The 22,195-nt window shown below is 44.4% G+C and overlaps 1 protein-coding gene across 2 annotated transcripts in view; it reads left to right on the forward strand.

Moving 5' to 3' along the window:
* Positions 1-22,195, forward strand: part of LOC111863815 (single-stranded DNA-binding protein 3) — a 329,719-nt gene that overhangs the window by 209,306 nt on the left and 98,218 nt on the right. For both annotated transcript variants that reach the window (XM_023850528.2, XM_023850529.2), the window contains exon 7: positions 3,826-3,924. In XM_023850528.2, the coding sequence (XP_023706296.1) occupies positions 3,826-3,924 (99 nt within the window). The remainder of the gene's footprint in view (positions 1-3,825; positions 3,925-22,195) is intronic.

A 22,195-nucleotide genomic window follows, 5' to 3' on the forward strand; every position in this document is an offset into this window, starting at 1 on the left:
GCAGAAATAGCCGAGGATGCGAAGTGTACGTCAGTCAGCTAAGAATGAAAAGTAGTATGGGAATAAATTATTCGAATTTCGAGACGACTAATTTTTATATGTTTAATTTTCTCTGGTAGTTAATACATTTTTTACTTTTATACATCGGTTTATATATGTTTGCTGACGTTTTATATACATTTTATAAATGATTTTAATTTACATTCTGCTAATGATCGAAAATTTTAATTGTCTTTTGAAGAGGTTTAGTTGCTGTCACGTGCGACATGACATTCGACATACACAGCGTATCAGCTTTTCAATATTTCACGAATTTATGTACACGTATGCAAATATCCCACGTGTGCGTTACCGCAGAAGAACGCCTGAAAAGAAAGGAGCTTGCAGGCGTTAGAGTCAGGAGCCCCGAAGGACGAAACGCAGCCTTTACCGATGGCGTAATACATCACTGGATACTGTGGACCCTAGTTATTTCTGTCACGCAGCATTTTCAGTACTTTGACACTTCTCGCTATGAACGGATAACATTTAACGAAAGTCGTTAAGTCTTTGTTTGGAGTGTTTTTCGACCATGCATGGCCACGTTTCCGTAAGTCCATATGTCTGCGCATGCAAAAATACAGATTTTGATTGTGCATTGTGGGCCCGTAATATAATGAAGCCACTAAATATACTTCTGTCGCAGAGAGGAGTTCACGGACCACCATTTTGCGTCAGGATCCTGCATTTAGATGCAGTTCACTTGGAGGATTCAGGAGCCGACGTCTTAAATTTGTTGGGGCTTCCGACGAAAGCAGGGTCATCATCATCATCATCGTTGTCATCATCAACTTTGTAGAGTTAGGTCGTTAGATTTTAATCCTGTGAGTTAGTTTACTTGTAATGTATATTTTGAATTCAGTTCTGTTTTTGTCGGAATCACTGTTTTCACAAAATATTTAACGGCAGCTCCTGTAAGCTCGTTAGCACTATCACAAATTTCTGTGAAGGCTTCAACTTGAAATGGAAATGTCACGTGTTTAAATTGAATTAAGTTAGAACGACGCAGCCTTCTGACGAATTCTTGAATAAAGACGAATGTGTTATGTTGTGTGAAATTATCGTTATATTGACTTGCTATTTTAGAGTTAACTCTCAGATTCTATAAACGGATCGTAAAGTCCCAAGAGGCTGACTTTTACTGTGGACAGTATGTCTTAGTTACCCACTTTATGCAAATTCCAGAAATGGTATCCCCGTGCCTGTAGACACGAATGTGCTCGTAGTATCGTGTTTGCAAAGCTGCGCGTCAGTTTCAGCGTTTTAAGACGTGTTTCAGCCTCGCGCGCACATTTGTTAGTTTTGTATATAGCCAGTTTTAATCGATAATAATAATAACTCCCGTGTCCTGTAGTCCGCAAGCGAACTATACCGACCCAGCGACCGCCGCTTGTCGGCGAAGTTAGTGCCAACTTTAGCGGATAGAGGGGTGTCACGTGGTCAGCGCAACGAATCCTCACGGTCGTTCATCTCGGTTTTCTAGGCCGCAGCCGCCATGTCCTTGAAATAGCTCTTCAGTTATCCTCACGAGGCTGAGTGGATCCCGTTCCAGACCCACTACTTCTCAGAATCTGGTAGAGACGGGAATCGAACTCTGACCACTATACCACAGAGGCGGAATCGATAGAAATGAAACTGCAAAAAGTAATCTTAATCTTTTGTTATTTTTGTGAGCTTATAAGTTTAATGTCTGTTCTGGACGGTTTTCTAAAAAGCACTGCCCCCTTCACCTCAGGTTGCTCAAGCACAACCCGGCCGCCGCTCAGAAGACACCGTGTCTTGCACACTCCCATGCCCGGCTTAGAGGGAACGTCGATTATAGGCCCTTTTATCAGTAGGCACCGTATTTGAAATCACAGCAAGGTTTTCCAAAGTTATTGCTTGTTTACTAAATCAGCATTAAACCCAAAGTGATTAAGAATTCAGTTTGCCATAATATTTTAAAGAGCAAACTTAACGTTCTTTTATCGTCATTTATGAGCGTAGTAGTTGTTAAGGAGACTTGAGCCGTGGTTGCCGTAGCGCAGTTCCGTTGGATATCGGACGGAACGAAATCGGAGCACATGAGCGGCGATGTCTCTGTGAAGTTATCGTGCAGTAGTTCCATGAAGACACGAGCGAGCTATGTGCACAGGGATAGCTTGTGCGTGCATATGGGCGCAGACATTTTGCAGTAGCGGTTCGTGTTGATGTCAGTTTGTATCAAAATATCACGATTACCGAGCGTGGGAACAGAATGTAACAGAGAATTAGGCTGCACAATGGCTGCATATTGGATTCCATGGACTTTTGCTTTACACAAGGAAAAGCCTACAGACTGTAATTGGGCCGGTGCATGGACACGATGGTATAGTACACAGAAGAGTATCTGCCAGGGTCGTCAGGCTTTTGGGTTCTGTAAAGGCCCGTCCACATTGCTCGTGCTCGTGCGACTCACGAGTAATGTGGACGATATGAAAAGTCAGGAGACAAGCAAATTTTAAATTTTTAATTTAAAAACTATAGCCAATAAATTAAAGTACGACTACAGCCTATACACACTACGAGTAAGTATACGGATCCTCACACGCCGAAGCCTGGCGAGCAACTGAAGTAGTGTGGACGAAGATTTACGGGCACAAGTAAAAGCTAGACGAGTCTCCCGACGAGCACGAGCACGAGCACGAGAATGAGTAATGTGGACGTGTACAGTCGGACAGCGTTCAGGTAACCATTTTGTGCTAGCTAGAAATACAAGGATATCGCACTGGAGATCGGTTTCGTTGCAGTCCTTTCTTTTACTCTGTATGAAACAAAGTAAAGCAACCGAAACTGTTTTCTGGGATATAACATCACGTAGTTCTTTGAAAGTCAACCGACGTTTCGAAGGAACATGTCACCTCCATCTTCTGGTTCAATGAATAATCCACACAAGCAACCAGCAGAGCTCTGCTTGCCGCCTGCATTTACGCTGGTTATTATTCGACCCTAAAGATGGAGGCCATGCGTTCCTCCGAAACGTCGGTTGACTTAACGGAGTACACGGCGTTATATCGCAGAATGTATTCTTCATAATCACCGCTGTGAGAACCTCAAATCCTATAAATGCTACAGCAACTCGTTACCAGCCTATTGTGGAATGGTCTGTACTACTGAGAATACAAACAAAACAAAAAGAAGCTCCGTGGCCTGTAGTCCGCAAGCCAACTATACCGACCGAGCGCCCACCGCTTGTCGGCGAGGTTAGTGCCAATTTTAGATGGTAGAGGGTGTTACATGGTCAGCGCAACGAATCCCCACGGCCGTTAATTTCGGTTTTCTAGACCGGAGCCGCTATTTCCTTGAAGTAGCTCCTCAGTTATCCTAACGAGGCCGAGTGGACCCTGTTCCAGGCCCACTACTTATACGAAAATCTTGTAGCGCCGGGAATCGAACCCTAACCTCAGGATCTTAGCCAGGAACTCTGACCACTAGACCACAGAGGCGGTCCCGAATACACTAGCCTAAATGCATTAATCAGATAATCTGTTTTCGCATTTTTAGGTAGGGCCTTGTTAGTCAAACGTGAACTAGTTTTCTTTCGTAAGGACTCTTCAGTCTGAGGAATGTGATTGCGAGGTTATAGATTAAGGCTTTTATTGTCTGTGACTGTGTGGCAACGCTTCGGCTTGGAGGTGCCGTGCGGTTGTGACCAGAGAAGGTCGCACTGTCGGTGGGTGTGTCTGTCCATGTCTTCTCCTACCCTGCCCTGTCTGTGTAGGGAGTTGCATCTCTGTTCACTGTTCAACTCTGGCTGCTTTGTTCCAGAACTCGACCATGAGGCCATCACCGCCGACGCATCCGTCTTCACAGCCGTCCCCTCACCCCCAGCCCCCACCCCCGCATAGTCAAATGATGTCCAGCCAGGTGAGTGTGTGTGCTTCCACCCCGCTTTGCTTGCTGTTGTGAATTCCTACCCCTCCCCTGCATTGGCTTTATTTGGTAGTAGCAGTGCTGTATGTGTATTGGCATGTGCGGGGTTGGTACGGCTGCTTCAGATTGTGTCGCGTCGCACCCAGTCAAATGGGAATGAGACATTGGGGCACTGCAGTGGCCCTCCTCTTCGAGATGCCATGGCTTTTATGTCTACTGATGAGCCCATTTAAATGTTGCACTGCAGTAACTAGGGTTGCATTGGAGAAGCTCGCGTCGTGACGTAATGCTGACTGCGCATCCACTTAAGTGAGAAGCTAATATTTGAGCGTTGTACACGGCAATTTGTGTCAGTATCAAAGAATGCAAGCCGTATTTCTGCATTTCCGCGATGCCGTGGCGTGTATTACCTTGGCAGAACATGAATCAGAATAGTTTCCATTTGTAAATACAGGGTGATTCTAAATAATTTAGGCTCATTCTGTATAAATATTGGGCATCTGATTTTTTAACCTGAAAACATTTTGTCATGCAAAGAAAATTAGTGTTCGTAACTGAAACTTGTTGAGGTCACATTTGAACGAAGTTAATTTTAAAGCAAGAAAGAATTTGTAATTTTTGTATTAAATTATATACGCATTTATACGCTAGGGACGGAAGGTTATCTGTCGTATTAAATCAGCACAACGCTTGTCGTGAAATATATACATTCAGTTTCACGCCATATGGGGTCGGACGCAGCCTGAAGCAGTCGTAGTATTTAGAGAATGCAGTTTATGTACAACATAATTTTTTCTTTGTACAGAATCTTTATTTATGCAGACATAAAATAAGAACAGCTGCGAAAGAGATGTCGGAACGGTGTAAATAAAACTCTAAACAAGCGTTCGGCAACGTAACGAGCGAAAAATATCATAGGATTAGAAAGGAACACGATTTTCATTCATGCAAGATAGTGATGTAGGCCAGTTTATTCCGTTTTCTGCTTCCAGTGTCATGCAAATAGGAAATGTGTATGGAATGTGCACAGGAATACAGTTGGAGATCTCGCTGATATAATTTATGACATCAGCTAAAGGTAAGTGAGGACATCTGTGATTGGTTCAACTTCGTACTGACGCTTAGAATAGGGTGAATATTTTGTGAGCGTCATGTGTTGGGAAACGCTACTGGAAGCGGCAAAGGGATGTTATTGTCATATGTACGAGCGACTGTAGACAGGATTTGGATTGTTAATTGGATTTACTGAACACTTACAGATTGTAACTACAAGTAACTCTAACGCTATCGCTAATTCATACTTTGCAATTCACTACAGCACACACTTATGTCTTCAGAGTCTGCTGTGTGTTCACCGATTGCCTGGTTACGGCTTTTAACAAAGTCCTCTGCTTCCGTACTGAGTAGGTAAACTGGTAACGTATACAACAGCTGTAATAGACGTAATAGGGTTTCTGTGCTAGGTAGTTGCACAGTCCAGCCTCAAGACAGCCTAGGTAGCAAACACGCATGCGCATGTTGAATGGCTGGTTTTAGTAGTCAAGAGGCTACCGTGCTTGAAGGTATACTACCGAAGAGCATCGTTCTGTTGCGCGTTTTTTTTTGTGGGCAAAAGGACTGAATTCAAAGGATATTAGTAGTTAGTTAGTTAGTTAGTTAGTTATTGGAGGGGGTGGGTTTCCCCATGCACCGCGACCAGTTTGATCTATTGTGCTTCCCTCTATGATATTCTACCAGTCTCTATACCCTACCGATACTGGTGCTTACCATCAGTCCCGACCGAGCCAGCGAGTTCGGCCTCTACTGGCTTGGCGGTATCTATAATGCTTCCCCCATCTATCAGAGGCATTAGAGACTACTGTTGGGCGGGAAACGTCCTTGAATTTGGCTCAGTGACCTCCTTAGGAGATATGCTGTTCTTTTACGTGCCGTAAAGCTACGACACGAGACCCACGGCTTAAAGTCCCTCCCGGAGGACTTGTTCCCTGAATTTTTCCGCCCTTAAAATTTCCACGACCTCCGCCGGGTTTGAACCCGCGTACCACCAGTCATGAGGTGGGGACGTTACTTCTCGACTACGGAGGCCGCTTAAGGATATTAGTAAAGGAAAGATTCCTGTGGGAAGTGTTTGTCGCGAAAAGTGCTTCACAACTGGTCGAGAAATTCTCTGAAGGACGTTCGAAAGTCGCAGATGGCAGGTCACCCTGTTGGATTGCGATAGACTCAACTGTGCAGCGGGTGGAAGAATTGATTGGAGCTGACGGGCGGATAGCGATAGACAGTGTATCAACTGCACTAAGGTGTGCCCATGGTTTAGCACACAACACAATGCGCGATCGTTTGAAGCTTCGGAAAGTGTGCGCACGGTGGGTACCCAGAGAACTGAAGGATCGAGAAGAAATTAATGAGCCGAATGGATCTGTCCTTGAAAAATCTCACGGTATGCAGACGAAGGATAAGATATACTGAACAGGATTGTTACTGGGGACGAATCATGGGTGCATCACTAGCAGCTCTAATCAAAGCGTGCTTCAGTGCAATGGAAACATCCCAATTCACCTTCAACCAAAAAGTTTAAGGTTACGCCATTAGCTGGGAACGTTATGCATACCGCGATTTTGGATTTTCAGGGAATACTCATAGCTCGTTCCCAGAAGAGTGGTGAAAATGTGAATTCTGCAGCGTACCGCGAAGTTCTGTTGAAGCTACGGGATTCAACTCGCAGAAACGTCCAGGCCAGCTGGCAAGAGGGGACTGCTTCTTCATGACAATGCCAGACCCCACACAGCACGAGCAACCCAAGAGAGAATTACACAACTACAATGGAGACTTGGCCCCTAGTGACCTCAATCTGTTTCGTCCAATAAAAACAACATTGGCCGCAAACGTTTCGCTGATGACGAAGGAGTTGAAATGAAGGCGCAGAAGTGGCTGAGACAACAGTCAAAAGATTTCCAAGAGTATGCTGCAGGTTTCGACGCATTGGTAAAGCGATGGGACACGTGGAGGTGGAGGATATGTCGAAAAATAAGTGTTTTTTTCCTTGTTCGAATATCACATGTTTTGCGTTTTATATAGATTTGTGACTTATTTGCTGACTCTTCCTCGTGTATAGCAGGCATCACGTGCCGAAATTCTGGGAGACTTCTACAGTTTCAGTTCTGTTTTTTAGTAGGTCTATCTGCATCTATAGGCAAACCATCTTTTATACAGGCCCTTCTTGTACTGGAATGTAAGGATTGCGACGCATTCATATATGTATATATAACAAGTTAAAGCACATATACGTAACTTGTATCTGAATGTAGACTAGAAATTAAAATCAACCGTCCAGCAGACACAGAGCCCAAAATTCCTATAACGTTTAAATTATCCAGACCCAGTTTGTTCATATTGTAACGTGTGCCATGAGTAATTCAGATGAGAGCGAGGTCTTGGTGAGGACGTGACGTGCGTCGAGTCCATTTAACTCCACACCTCGGAATTCAGATGCCGCTACTGCATGTTTCCCCCCCTCCATATTCCAATTGCATCAACCTGGCCTTACGTTGCCAGCAGACTGAATCAGGAGTCGCTCGCTAGAGGGCGAGCAGGCTCGTTACGTGTCTCCATTCTGTAAGACGTTTGGAGAAGTTACACGGATGAAAACGAGAGGGCAGTACGAAGCGCACACTCAAGAGACTCGTCATCTATCGTATTCTGAAGGTGCCGTGCCCGGGGACTTGCTTATTCTGGCGTTCTTCAGCTCTTCCAAGCAAATGGTGGGACGGCACTATGAAGCGGGTTGGGTTCGCGTTCTTCCACATAATCTGCAGTTCGTTCAGTGTCATCGTACCTCTGCTGTTAAAAGCGCCATGAAACCGATCCTGGAATCTCTTTATGCAGATGCAGGTGCGAAGAAAACGAATAGAAATTGAAATTTGTTAGTCTATTTAATTAACTCTTCAAACTCTTCAAACAGCACAAGCAACACAGCACGCATACGAACCACACCGTTAATAACAAGAACACACCATCAAGGGATAGACGACAATTCCTCCACTAAGGAAGATAAAACCAACCCGCATTGGTTCACGAATAAAATTATTATCTTAAAATAAGTTTATACACACATTCATAAACATAATTTTAACGCAAGGAAGGCTGCTGTGGTGAAACAAATAGAATTTTTATATAAAATACAGTGGAACATTTTTAATTATCCATTAGGGAAGTGATTGCAACTACGCCACTTCTAAGTAATACAATTCGAAAACGTTCTTATTAAAAAAATTTACGTCAACGTCTGTACGACAAAAATCTGCAACTACATATAGTGAGCATCGTAAATGTTTTAAGTGTTTCTACTCTTAAAAACTTTTACGTATTAGTAGATTCCTGGTCGTAGAGGCATACCTCTGATGATGATTCATTATGAATCGAAACATGTTGGGTAACTAAGTGCTGAAGTGGTGGAAGCATTATATGTCACATTGGACTGAAATAAACTTAATTGTGAACCTGTTAGTGTGACGGACCAGAATGAAACAAATTAATTTTTTTTAATTTTTATTTAACAGGACAGTTTCTTCCCTTTTCAGTGGGGTGAGAATTAGTCCACTTGGTACTTCGGCCACTAACTGGTCTATTGTACCAGCCCCAGATGATAGATGATGATGATTGTGGAGCAGTTGGTGGGATGCTAATTGTCAGGGGAAACCAAAGTACTCGGAGAAAACCTGTCCCAGTTCCACTTAGTCCACCATAAATCCCACATGACCTGGGATCGAAGCAGGGCCGCCGCGTTGGGATGCCGGAGACTAACCTCTTGGGCTATGGAACGGCCTGTTTAATTTGATTAAGCCGGTCACGGTAGCCGAGCGGTCTAAGACATGCACTGTCTTCGCTCGCTCGGAAGCCGAGATCGTGGGTTCGAATCCCACTCAGGGCATGGATGTTTGTGTGAGTTTTTCTGTGTTTGTGTACAGGTAGAGGCCTTGCGACGAGCTGATCACCCGCCCAAGGAGTCCTACCATATGTCTTAAGTTCTAGTAAACCGAAGTGAAACGGAGAGTTTCATGGAGGTAGACCTAGGCCCAAATGAGGGTTGTAGCTCCAATGCAAAAAAAAAAAAAAACATATAAGCTAAAGTTATCCACGTACTTAATTATATAATTAAGCACTGAGTCATAAAGGCATATGGTACAGCACTACCATCCTTAACCTCGACACTACATGTGAGTGGCCAGCTTCATTTCATGCCCTTGCCGCTATGGAGAAGAAAAGTCTCCTCGCTTTGCCGGAAATCGAATCCCGATCATCCAGTCCGTGACCTGGTCTCTATACCGACTGATGTGTCCCGCTGTCGCATGTTTATTAAACGAAGTAGACTTATAGTGGCCGTATTATTATTTCGACGAACGCGTCAGCGTACAGTGGTAACAGACGGGGGAGGAAGTTCCCTGGAGGTGTTAATTTTTTTGCTACGCAGCACTGTAACTTATATTACCGTTATGTAATGGACATGCGGACAGTCTGACAGTGCGGACTGAACCAACGCAAAGAAGCTTGCGCGTACGGTCTTCTGCGATGTGTGTGACGCCTCGGAGTTTGGTAGAGAGATACGAACATTTCTGTGAAACCAGCTGCGTCCGTCTCCAAGTTACTAGTACCACTACCACCGACATACCACTACTACTGGCACCACCACCACCACAACTACCAGTGCCACCACCGACACTACTACCACCATCACCGCCACCACCACCACTACCGCCGCCACAACTACTACTACTACCACCACCACCACCACCACCACAACCACCACTACTACTACCACCACCCCCAACACAACTACTAGTACCACCACCGACGCTACTACTACCACTACCGCCACCATCATAACTACTAGTACCACCACCGACACCACCACCACCACTACTACTACTACTACTACTACTACTACTACCACCACTACCACCACAACTACTAGTACCACCACCGACGCTACTACCACTACTACTACTACTACCACCACCACTACCACCACCACAACTACTAGTACCACCACCCCCACCACAACTAGTACCACCACCGACGCTACTACTACCACTACCGCCACCACCACAACTACTAGTACCACCACCGACGCTACTACTACCACTGCTACTACTACAACTACAACCACCACCATAACTACTACTACTACTACTACTACTACTACTACATCTACCAATTTGTGCCTATGTAAGAAATTACGTGACGTCACATCCTAGGAAACAGCAACCTGAATACGGCAGCGAGAAACTCAGATACCACATACATCAAAACAGTAGCATTGAAAGGGGCCGGTTAGTACTTTGAAACATAAATTACATATAGAATTTCAAATCGCACCTTTTAGAAAACACATGTTAGCTTTATTACATAGATCAATTGCTTGATGGATAGGGGAGTAATCGCTGTGTACCCATAGAAATACACGGAACCCGTCCACACGCTGTATGTTGCCAAATGTTGAATCAGGGGGTATATACAGGATGCGTCTTAATGACATACCTTATGGTCATGAACATATGGTGCAACGGCGGTGTGGTTGGTTGAGGCATTATGCTACAAGGCGAAAGTACGCGGGCTCGATTCCCGATGAGTTCATTGCATATTTTAATTTACCTAACCCTTCCAGTCGAACCGTGGCCCTGAGGCGGACTCAGCTTCTATCAGAAATGAGAACCAGGAATCTTCTGGGGGGTAAAGAGCGGCCGGCGCTTAAGGCTGACAACCACACCGTCATCTGTGAGCCGATTATCTTGAGAAGATGTGGGAGTCTCGACGTCTCACAACCCTATGGGCTTTCATGGCCTGTTACAGGGACAGCTTTACCTTTACTTGTACAATTGCTTGTGGACTAGCGTTTATAACAGCTTTTTCCGACCCCCTTGAGAATTTTCTGTATCTGGGGCATTTAAGTGCGCCCCCCCTGAAAAGAAAAAATCTGCACGTTTCACAGAACTGAGATGGCTTCGCAAGTCTCTCAGTTTCAGCTGCCAATTTTTATTGCTACCCTTGTAAGCATGAGGGTTGAAGGGGAAGGGCAAATCAGCGGCTGCGTTAAGAGTAGTTGCGTACTTACGGGCTGTACTAGAGCTTGTGTGTACATTTATTTTCCTTAACTTGTTTCGCCAACAAAAGCAGTTTATTTTGAAGGCCAGTATTGCTGTACGTAGGTCGTGCAGTAGCAGTTTTTTTTTGTGATAAATCATTATGTATTTGAATGTGTCAGAATGTCAACCGGATTACCAGGTTAGCTTTTCAACTTTTGTTTTTCGATTCTGGAAACGTTAGATCTTTCAGCTTTCGTGTCCAAGAACACTAGCATTTCGTCTTTTATATCATACATTCTCTTGAAAATGTTACCAAACTTAAGACATCGAACACTGGAGTGGTGTGATACTAGTACTCATCGACATCACCATTTTCTACAAATGATACGAACTGTCTGTGGTTCAGATCTCTTGCTCGTGTTGTGAAATTGTCGCATGGTTCATATTTGAAACAGTTCAGCTGTTGAATACATCTTTATGAATAGTGTATCTGAGAAACAACATTCCCTGATCAGGACACGTCTCATCTATAATGCCATGCATTCATTTAAATATGCCTCAGGTTTTACCTTTCAAAATCGACATTCAATCTGTAATCGCGAGCCAGTTAACTTGCTTCACTGTATATTATGCCGTCCCTCTCGTACAGTCCTCGCCAGTTGTGCCTTTCACAGATTCCATAGAAAATAGTTCAGCAGTGATGTGAAATTTGTCGTTGCCAATAATTCCGTTGTGCTGCTTGATCTGTGTATGAACCAGAACTCGAAATGAAACACCTTCTGCACCGGACCTCCCCTGAGGGAGCCGGGATAGCGATTGGCTACTGGCTGGACGACCGAGGAGTCGGAGTTCGAGTCCCGGTAGAGGCAAGAATTTTCTCCATATCGTCCACCAACCTCCCATCCAACGAGTACCGGGGGCTCTTTCCCCGGAGCTAAAACGGCAGGGGCCGTGAACCAAACCACTTACCCCTAGCTAGTCCCGAGGTCAAGAAAAATGTGGATCTATACATCCACTCCCCCATACGTCTTCATGGCATAGTGCTTAATTAGTTAAGCACAGGAAGACTTTACCTTGCGTGATCTATACTCTCATCCAGCGTTGTGGAGATTTACACGAAGCTCTGTTAGAAAATCGCTCTTCGTTTGTTCCACGCGACGTGCAGATGTTCATGTTGACAGGTATATTTTCAAATGCCCTTCTGTTTTCTGGGAAAAGCACGCAATCCGCTTTTTCACAGAATCTCTGCCCGGCAACGGTTTGGCACATGTGACATGCAGTAAAATACAGGCTTAGCCGCTGGGTCCTGCATCTTGTTTTGATATGCACATAAACTTGGCGTTTCTGCAGTTTCAGCACCAATTCTTCGGCTTTCTGTGTCCTTGTATCCGAAGATAAATAAGAAAAAAATCATGTACCAGGAAGGCACTGCTTCTGTATCCGCAGTAAGATTTTGTCCTCGAATGTTAAAGAAGTTGCCGCTTCTGCACATCTGCTTCCATCCTGCTTGCTATAGTTCCTGACCTGCTGAGGCTGGCGACCTATTCATTCATTCATTCATTCATCTGTAATCTATCAAGACGACAGGTCCACAGTCTCTTCCAAAATAGTTCCTCCACTTGATGCGGTCTAGAGCTTTCTCCTTCAAATGAAAATATGCTCTTCTGTCCCCAAGGTCATCCATATTCTTCCTCGTCTTCTGGTCACTTCTATCCGTCCCTCTGTCTTTCCTTCAATAACTTCTTTTAGAAGGCAGTTACCGCGTAAGATATGACCAATCCAATTAGACTTCCGTTTTCTTATTTCGTGTAGGATATTCCTCTGCTCACTGACTCTAATTAACACTTCTTCATTTCTCACATAATCGGTCCAACTGATCTTCTCCATCCTTCTCCAACACCACATTTCGAAGCTTTCCAGGTGTTTCTGATCTACTGCCCTAAGTGTCCACGTTTCAGCTCCATACATGGCTAAGCCAGTATTCTAACGCCATGTGCGGAGGCCGAAGCAATGTGATTCGCGGACAGTAGGTTACTTCTGCACGGGATTCTAGATTAAAGGTGAACAACCCGCGGCCCGGCTTGTATGCCAGACTTGTCAGTTGTTCATGAAATACGTCGAGGTGTCATTGCCGCGCTCCCGAGGGTCTGAGTCCGGTGATTTCATTATCGTATTTCATCCTAAACTAACAGTAACGAAATGGGTCAAGTATTGCAATAAAAACTGAACTCCATAGCCTGTAGTCTGAAAGCGAACTATACCGACCGAGCGAGCGAGCGAGCGAGCGACCACCGCTTGTCGGCAAAGTTAGTGGCAACTCTAGCGGATAGAGGGTGTCACGTGGTAAGCACAACGGATCCCCACTGCTGTTAATATCGGTTTTCTAGACCGGAATCGCTATTTCCTTGAAATATCTCCTCAGTTATCGTCACGAGGCTGAGGAAGTATTGCAATTTTCATTATAAATTCAATGGAAAGGTTTAGAGCCTCTTTGTTATATAAATTGTGTTGTCATTGATTGTGAGAGATCTAGATGCAAATGGGAGGATGCTCTTAAAATGGATCATAAACAATTTATGAGAATGTGGACTGGATTTTTCTGGTCTAGAGTAGGCATTGATTGCAGGCTGTTTTGAAGACTGGAGTGAATTCGTGGGTTCAATAAAATGGGAGGGAATATTTAACTAGTTGAGCGACTGTTAGTTCTTGAAAGACTCAGTTCAGTGAATTAATTAGCCATGCTTATTCAGCCAGCCCAGTTGCTAAGCTCTGCATAAAGGGGTGTTATGTCTTTATTGGCAAAGTTCATACGATCACAGCTGGTACATAGAAACAAAGAACTTACCAACTTGACAGTCTCCAGCATGTGGCTCCTGCCCGAGCGGACACTTCTCATGCATCAACAAAACGCCCCTGTTTAATGTCGCTCCAGAGGTGATTGTCTTTTTACTCGCCTTTGGACCAACTTAACTACATCCCGCATGGCTAATAGCTCCGACTGTTCGGTTTGTAAGTGAAATGACTACGATCCTGTGAAACGAGACCAGTTTTGCTGGCCTTCAAGCAGCCCAATGCATTATACTGTGACGTAGACAGCGGAATATGGATGGGAGAAACTGTTGATTTCCCAAAGTCAAGTGCATTCTGATTGAGCTACAAAGTATTACGCATGCGTGCAAGTAGTCAGACAAGCATTCATTTGAATTGTAACCCTTCACGATCTCTCTACTCTGCACAGTTGAACATCCAGCTCTCGTTCTGTTCTTTGAAAAGTGCTCATATTTGGTCCTTGCCGCAGTACCTATGTGCCACACTCGCAGAACACCCTAACCTTGCTGCGAAAATAGTTGAAAGACTACATATATAGAGTTTAAGGGTGACATGTCCCTCACTTTCCATTGCTGTATAGCGTGCAGAGTGGCCACAAATTTTTCTCAGACAACCCAGAAGTTGCCAGAGGAACAGTTAACTCCTGAAACAATTTTGTAAATTTTGTTATAACGTTCCATCCTGTTTACTACATTTCTTTTAGTCATAGGACTGTCAAGCATGCTTTTATTTAAGGTCCCGTTCCGCCTCAACGAAACAGTTATTCTGAGGAAATAGTATCGGCTGAGCTGGCCACGAAGTTCTATGCTGTATGTGGATCCCAGGGATTCATTGGAGTCTCTGTGCAAAGACCTGCCACTGATCCTTATTCTGAGCGAGATGATCCTGCATGCAGTCATAGTATTTTGAGTCAAGGTATTTCTGTTTACGAGTATTGTGTTAGCGGAAAAAAACACTCTCTTCAACCATCGAGTCTGACTGTCAGTTTGTAGGTTCGAATCAAATAGCATTTCCGGAGAAATCGGTAAACAAAAAGTAGAGTGTCTGGTTCAGGCACTGATAGTTCGACAAAATATTAAGAAAACGCCCTGTTTCTTCAGAAAAATCCGTTAATGTGAGTTCCGACGTATCTCAGTTGTCAGTTTTTTGACGTGGCTTACTGAGAGCGATTTGTGAACAAATCTTTCATGCACTTGTAGAACCCCATTCAATGAAAAGATAAGAGTTAATTCAGGCATTACTGTGTCCTCAGAAGCACATGCTGGAACTGAACTTATGGACATAGTTACTGATAGCCCGCCTCCTGTTATTGGCTCTAAACTGATGTTTTGTATCTTCTTTTTACAATCGTACAAGTATGTGGCCTTTATTCTCTGGAAGGTTTTCTATCACCAGTAGAAGACCTCAACAGGTTTCCTTGTTGAAAAAAGGACATCCAATATGTAAATTTGAAAATGTGAGTTTGACATGTGATCTGGGCTTCTTGAAAGCCGCATGTGAACGAACACCTGTTACCTGAATATCAGGCGGCTACGAAAAGTTGTAAGGGAACTCTACAGCATTGTGTCAGCCTTCCGAAGGAAATTATTTCATTCACACCTCTTGAAGAAAGTTGTCACTCCCCAGCTTATCGGATAGCAACACAAGACGAATTATCTTCAGGCGCATTGAGCAGAGACGGACAGGTCTGTGGACTTTGATCTGGAGAGAGCATTGTTCAGAAAGACTGTTAACCGTCTTGACGCTGAACTACTCTGTCTGCATCGTAGTGATGACGATTTGTGCAACTTGTGCAGGATATTAAAAGGGCTGCAGGCAGGTATAGTACTCATATAAATGAGCAAAAGAGTCCCAGTCAGCATATCCAGAAGCCAGTATCTCCTGAGATATGAAAGATGTTAATATGATCTCCAGGGAAGACGCTCTGCGGTTCCCATGTATCTCAACACATTCTCCACAGAGGTGCGCACTCTACCGAGAGTTCCTGGTTTCTTTCGATTATCCTGACAGGCATTCTCTGCTCGTTGCTTTAACACCTCTGTGTCATTGATCTGCGCTGAATACATCGAAGTCTTTGTGTGTCCCCACAGCCAAAATTCCAGAGGATTAAGGTCAGGGGATCGTCCAGGCCAGTTTACTGGGCCTCCGCGGCCTGTTCATTGTTCAACGAAAGTCTGGTTCAGGTGGTGCCCTATCATGTATGAACCAGACGTGTGTTCTCGATGGCACACTGCATCTGTTAGCCAGCTGTTCCTAAGAGTCCATCACGTAAGACACCCATACATTGACTCGCCCGTAGTTATTTCTGGACATATGTCGACTGGGACGTTTTTGCGCATTTAAGAGAGTACTGCACGCATTTAAAGCTTGTAGCCCTTTTTTTTAAACGACTGGTATAATTGTGTTCCCAAAGAAATCCGAACTTGCGGCAGAAAGTAGCTGTTTGCGGAAGCCTGTTTGGAAGCGTACACGCTTATTGATGAGGTTAAATAAATCGACACTACGGAACCGGCTGACAGATGAAAAAGTGACGGCAATTCCTCGACTCATCACACCTGACATCAAGAAGTGCCTGGCATCGACTGCGCAGGCTCAACGAACGGATTACGAAGTTGTCATGTCTCAGATTCTCAAGTCATTCCCACTAACAGTAACAAATATAAAGTGTGGTTCTTAAAAAAATTGACATTTCGCGGCCCGCAGGTACAGATGAATTTGGCAATGTGGCCCTTTGAAAGATAAGTGTGTTTAGTTTGACGCACTGCCCTCAGTGCTGCAGGGAAGTTGCAGAAGACACTAACAACACCTTATGCTGCCCGTTTGTGGTGTAATGGAGTAGCGGGATCTCGACTACAGAAATGCTTCCGAAATAAATTTGTTCATCAGTAGGTGCTGATACCTTGGAATACGCCGGCGCATTGTTCAGGGAAATTGTTAAAACTGCATGTTTAATCAGCGTTTTTTTTTTTAATTTTTGCACAAGACTCGAAATAGGGCCTACTCTGAAATTTCAGAGAGTAAATGAGGTCTGATGGGCGTAGATTTGAGAATTCTCATAGCGCAGCATTGAGAATGTGAAGGTGTATTTTGTCCACTGTACCCTGAGCCTCGGTCAGAACCGTAATGCTGCATCACTTTGGAGACGCCGTGTAGATAGGCAACACATGCGGCAAATATGTAGTGCATGTGGTCTAATCAAACTGCTTCAGTACCTTATACTCGTATTTAAAGATACTACAGAACCTTTGGCGAAATCTCCTACCACGCGCTTTAACAAACATTACAGTTTATTTAACTGTTTATGTAAGTGCATTTCACTTTCTATGTATTTATTATTGCCGATCACAGTGGATCCGCGGTCTAAGACATGAACTGTCTTCGCTTGTTCGAACTCTGGGGTCGTGGTTCGAATCCCACTCTAGACAAGGATGTCAGTATGTGTTTATTCTGTGTTTGTGGTGTTCTTTGTATAGGCAGAGGCCTTACCACGGGCTGAGCCCCCGTCCAGGGAGTCCTACCACTGTGTATAGGATTAAAAAGTGGAAAGTGTCCAAGGCCCAACAAATGACTCCAGAGCCATAGATAGTTCTAGATTGACAGACAGACAGATTTATTCTGCCATTATTAGATTGTGATGCATTGTAAAGCTACTATCTTCTACTCTCGTGGTACGATGTGAGATGAAATCGCCATACCGGAGAGAGCTTTGAACAAAGAAAGTTTCCCTCAAGATAACCACTCCAGGAAACCCGCTCCAGAAGGCCGTAGTCATAGCATTATGTAATAAACTGAAAATGTTAATGCCGTTAAGATTTAATTAAGCAACACCCATCACGGTATATTCACATTTTTGTTTTATTTACAAATCGCCTCTGTGGTCTAGTGGTTAGAGTTCCTGGCTACAATATCCAGAGGTCCGGGTTCGATTTCCGGCGCTACCAGATTTTTTTATGAGAAGTAGTGGGTCTGGAAGGGGGTCCACTCGGCCTCGTGATGATAACGGAGGAGTTATTTCAAGGAAATAGCGGCTCCGGTCTAGAAAACCAAAATTAACGGATGTGGGGATTCGTTGCGCTGACCACGTGACACCCTCTATCCGCAAAAGTTGGCACTAACTTCGTCGACAAGCGGCGGTCGCGGACTAAAACCACGGAGTTTGTCTTTTTGTTTACAGTGATCTAAACAAACGCATACGGATGCCATACTCAGAAAATGTTTCGATTCAATTTACTTGGCAATGAAGTAAAAATATGTCGTTGTTTCACTTTGGTTTATATTTAGATCGAAGTGAATTAGTTTCATCTTGTGTTGAACATGAGAGGCCATGTTCAGGGTTCCTGTGTCATTGTAAAACAGTTTTCCACCGGTTTCAGTCTCCTCAAATGACAGTTTGATATCTGTGAAGTTCAGTTCGTTGTGCAGTAACGGGCATAAATTCAAATTTAATTATAGATATATTATGCAAAATAGGATTTGAAGTTTCATTGTTTTGCCAGAATATTTTAAGAGGAACACAGTCGAATTATGGGTACTTTATAGATAGTTATTTAATAACATTGTTTTTATTTCTTGGTACCAAAATTTATTCCCGTTTCAGTGAAGTCTGTAAGAAGTTGCTAAGAAGCTTTTCGCTGCATTGAAACGGAAGTATGCAATAACAATTTTAACACTTGCAGAAAAGTCAGTAACAGTTTCAGTAAAACTTGCTTGGAAAAATAAAAAGAGGATTATTCGCTGTGGACATACCGGGTCAATATACTTTAATTACGGTTCACTCAATGGCGCTTTCAGTAGCTCAGATGATATAGGGCCCAAGGATAGGACGGTTAGTGAATGCACATGGATACATGCGAAAAGAAGCGCTCTTGACCTAATTTGAGGCACTATTCAACACTTGCCTGGAGGGACCGAGGAAACCCACGAGGTATCTCAGTGAGCCTAAGATTTGCGCGTGGGCCCTCCCGAACATGATGAATGTTCCATATATTTCAGATTATGGAAAAATATTTTTTGCTATGGGGCTCACTCTCGGGGCAACCAACATTGTCCCCCCCTCCTATTTTATAGAGAAACCATAGGAGGCCAGTTTTGATCTTCAGATCAATCTAGAACTGTCGGAAGGACGTTTTTATTTAATCAGTGTGATGGAAGCATCGAGCAGATCAAGACGCCCAAGCCGCAAGGCACTATCCCCAAATGCTCTTACACATCGTCAAGACGCCATTGAAGAACGTATGAATCACGTGTGGGACAGGGAGCGCGCGTTGAAATTAACACAGCCAAGGATAACTGATTCCCGGCTGAGACACGAACCTTTAACTCCCGAACAGAGGTGAGAAACACCGCGTGGTCCGTTTCATGTCGGCCGTGGGAGAGCGAGATCTGACAAGACGCGTATCCTGATGCAGACGTGAGAGCAATAGCAGGTGAATGTCTCGTGAGAGAATGTCCTAGGGTGTCATCTTTACGTAACAGGATGTGATTAGAATGGGCACAGTATGCTGGTAGCCACAGTATGCGACGAACAGGCGTACGTGCGCGCTTTGTTCTCGGAAGGGTGACAGTGTTCTTTGAATGTATTTCCTTGGCTCTTGGCGAATGTGTTTATACAAGTCGCTGCATTCATAAGACGCTTTTTCGTCAGCTCTAGTTAAGGTCGAAAGGTGAAAGACACGCCCACTCCAGTCGCCAGGATAGTGCGCACTGCATGTTGTCACTCGTTGTTGTATGCTTCTCCTGCCTTTTGGCAGCTGGTGTTCGTTGCACGTGCCACTGTATCGGGGATTGTACACATGTACTTTCCTTTGCATACTGATGCATAGTCTGCTTAGTACAAGTAATTGAATCCATCGGTCTGAGATAGAATGATATAACAGCTAACGTAGAGCGTTACTGATAATGTTAATGTTTCGTGCTTTACGTTTAACAATAAATGTATAGCCACTGAATGTACTGCCTTTCTTAACTTATTCACTGAACTTTTAATTGCTTTGCGTACGAACAGTTTTCGGATATGTAGGTTTAAGTACAAGACTATTTTATAACTCTAATAGGGAAAGTTTATAGGACGTTTGTGTGAAGCATTACACTGTAATAGTTTTTATACTAAGTGTGAATACTGTATGAGAATAGGGCACTGAGAAGAATGTTTGGACCTAAGAGAGAGGAAGCGACAGAGGGGTGCAGAACATGGATAGTGGGCGCAGTATACGTGATGTGACAGAGACGATAGTGCGTAACATATTTTAATGTGAAAGCTTCAAGGGAAGAGACCATTTGGGATAGAAACAGAACCGAGGATAATGTTAAAATTAATCCTGCAGAAGCGCGTTAAACTCACCCGTCTCCTAGTGGCAGTGTCTAGAAACATCAGACTAACCTAGCGGACCAAGTTCTAAGGTAACTTGAGAGCTACTGTGCCGCGGAGCAGAATAGGTCTCGTGTTTGTGAGATACAAGATGACCGTCCTTTGTACCTAGCCTTCCTGTCTCGTGGTGGAGGACAGTATGTGCTTAGCTACAGTTCAGGTGCAGGTAGTCCGAGAAGCTGATTTCGCCTATAAACTCACTGCTACTGCTAACTGCACCTGTCCGAAGGGGCTGCTGTAGCTGTCCCCGAAGATCTTCAGCCGCCGCCTGGCTCGTAGGGACCGGACGAGACACCCACGGACCCCTATAAAGAGGTCATTGGATCTTCTGTGTTCTCTGCTTCTGTAGGGGCCCGCTGGCTGTGGACAAATAGCGCTGTAGGCTGGTAACAGGGTTGTTGAGATGACTTACGTGCAGGAAACATGGACAGGAGGAAGACTCAGCCTCGTGAAGGTGTGGACTGTCATCTCACTTAGGATAGGGGCCAGTGACAGGATCTTGTGAACATGGTACGTGGAAAGGCGGGAAACTTGGTGCTTGGCTGAGTGACTCTTAGCTCATCGAGTTTGTTAAACGAGAATTAGAAGTGCCCAGTGATTTTACTTTTATTGACATATTCTCTTTAGATCCTTGTAGTTTGGCTCGCGGACGTGCCGTAATTCTGGAGGTTAGAGTCAAGTTTCCTACCGCCGTGTCACGAATTCAATCCCGGGACAGTCCTCTCAGAGATTTTGTTGTACTTTTGACCCTAAGTCTTACTTATCTGTCACAGATCCAGAATTGTGGTTTCATGTAATCGTGTTAACGCGTCTTTCTGAAGTTGGGACTTCGCGGGATCGTGCGTGTCGGTAGGAAACCGTGACACCAGTTCAGAGCACTGCAGACGGCCTCTCATATTGACATCTTAGATGTGTGGCGCGATCTAGTAGTTGTTTTTTCCGATTATTTCTGTAGTGAAACCGGAAGAGACTGATATGGCTATAGAAAATGGACCGCAAGGAATGCGATGGGAAACGCGTCTGCTGCCATTGGGTATCGTGACTTCCAGGCACACGGAGTTTCGAATAACAATAGGATAAGAAGTACTGTCGTCTGAGATGTGACGCCGTGTAGTCCGGGAAAAAGCTTACTGACGTTTTGGAGGAACTTACTGCCTCCTTCAGGGTCGAGGAGGAAGCCAAGTAAGCAGTCAGCAAATCAGAACGTCCTGCCGAAACGACGGCAAATATCTACGGCGTCACACCCAGAACATAGTATTTATCATAGTTACTGCCGTGAGAGCCTCAAATCCAACAGCATTTTGATAATTATTAGCCTGACTAGTCTGTTACTGTAGATTTCGGTTTGAGGTTTCAGCTGTGGCGAACATGAAGCTCACGATATTCTGGGATATGACGTCATGTGGTGTGTTAGAAGAATACAGAAAAATGCCATCGTTTTGGAGGAACGTGCTTACTCTATCTTCTGGGTCGAAGTGACACTGTATGACAGCACATCCCGGAAGACCATAATTGATGCCCGTAGGCCTATATTGTTAGTCACGGAAAGTCATGGCCTATAGATTAGCATTCCATTGTATTCGGCGGTTTCGGGTTCTGTTGTAGGTCTAGAGGCATATGTCCCAACTTTCCCATTTCCTTCAGGAAAATGTTGCCATATCTTAAATAGACACCAACCATTAGACGCTGTAAATAAACGCCGTTGAACAATTTTGCTACACAAGCAATATGATAATGTGCTAGTTAAGGTGTAGATGAGGCCGCGCCATAGCTCAAGCGGTTAGTCGCTGGCTTCCCACCGCGGCGGCCCGGGTTCGATCGCGGGTCTGGTCAAGTGGGATTTGTGGTGGACAAAGTGGCGCTGCCAATCTTCATTCCACCAACTGCTCCACAATCACCCTCACCTATCATCTGGGGTTGGTACAATAGGCCAGAAGTGGCCGCAGTAAAACGGACTTAGTCCCACCCCACTAGCAATAAAAAAAAG

The sequence above is a fragment of the Cryptotermes secundus genome, unplaced genomic scaffold (assembly GCF_002891405.2).
Source record: "Cryptotermes secundus unplaced genomic scaffold, Csec_1.0 scaffold1176, whole genome shotgun sequence".
Taxonomy (NCBI): domain Eukaryota; kingdom Metazoa; phylum Arthropoda; class Insecta; order Blattodea; family Kalotermitidae; genus Cryptotermes; species Cryptotermes secundus.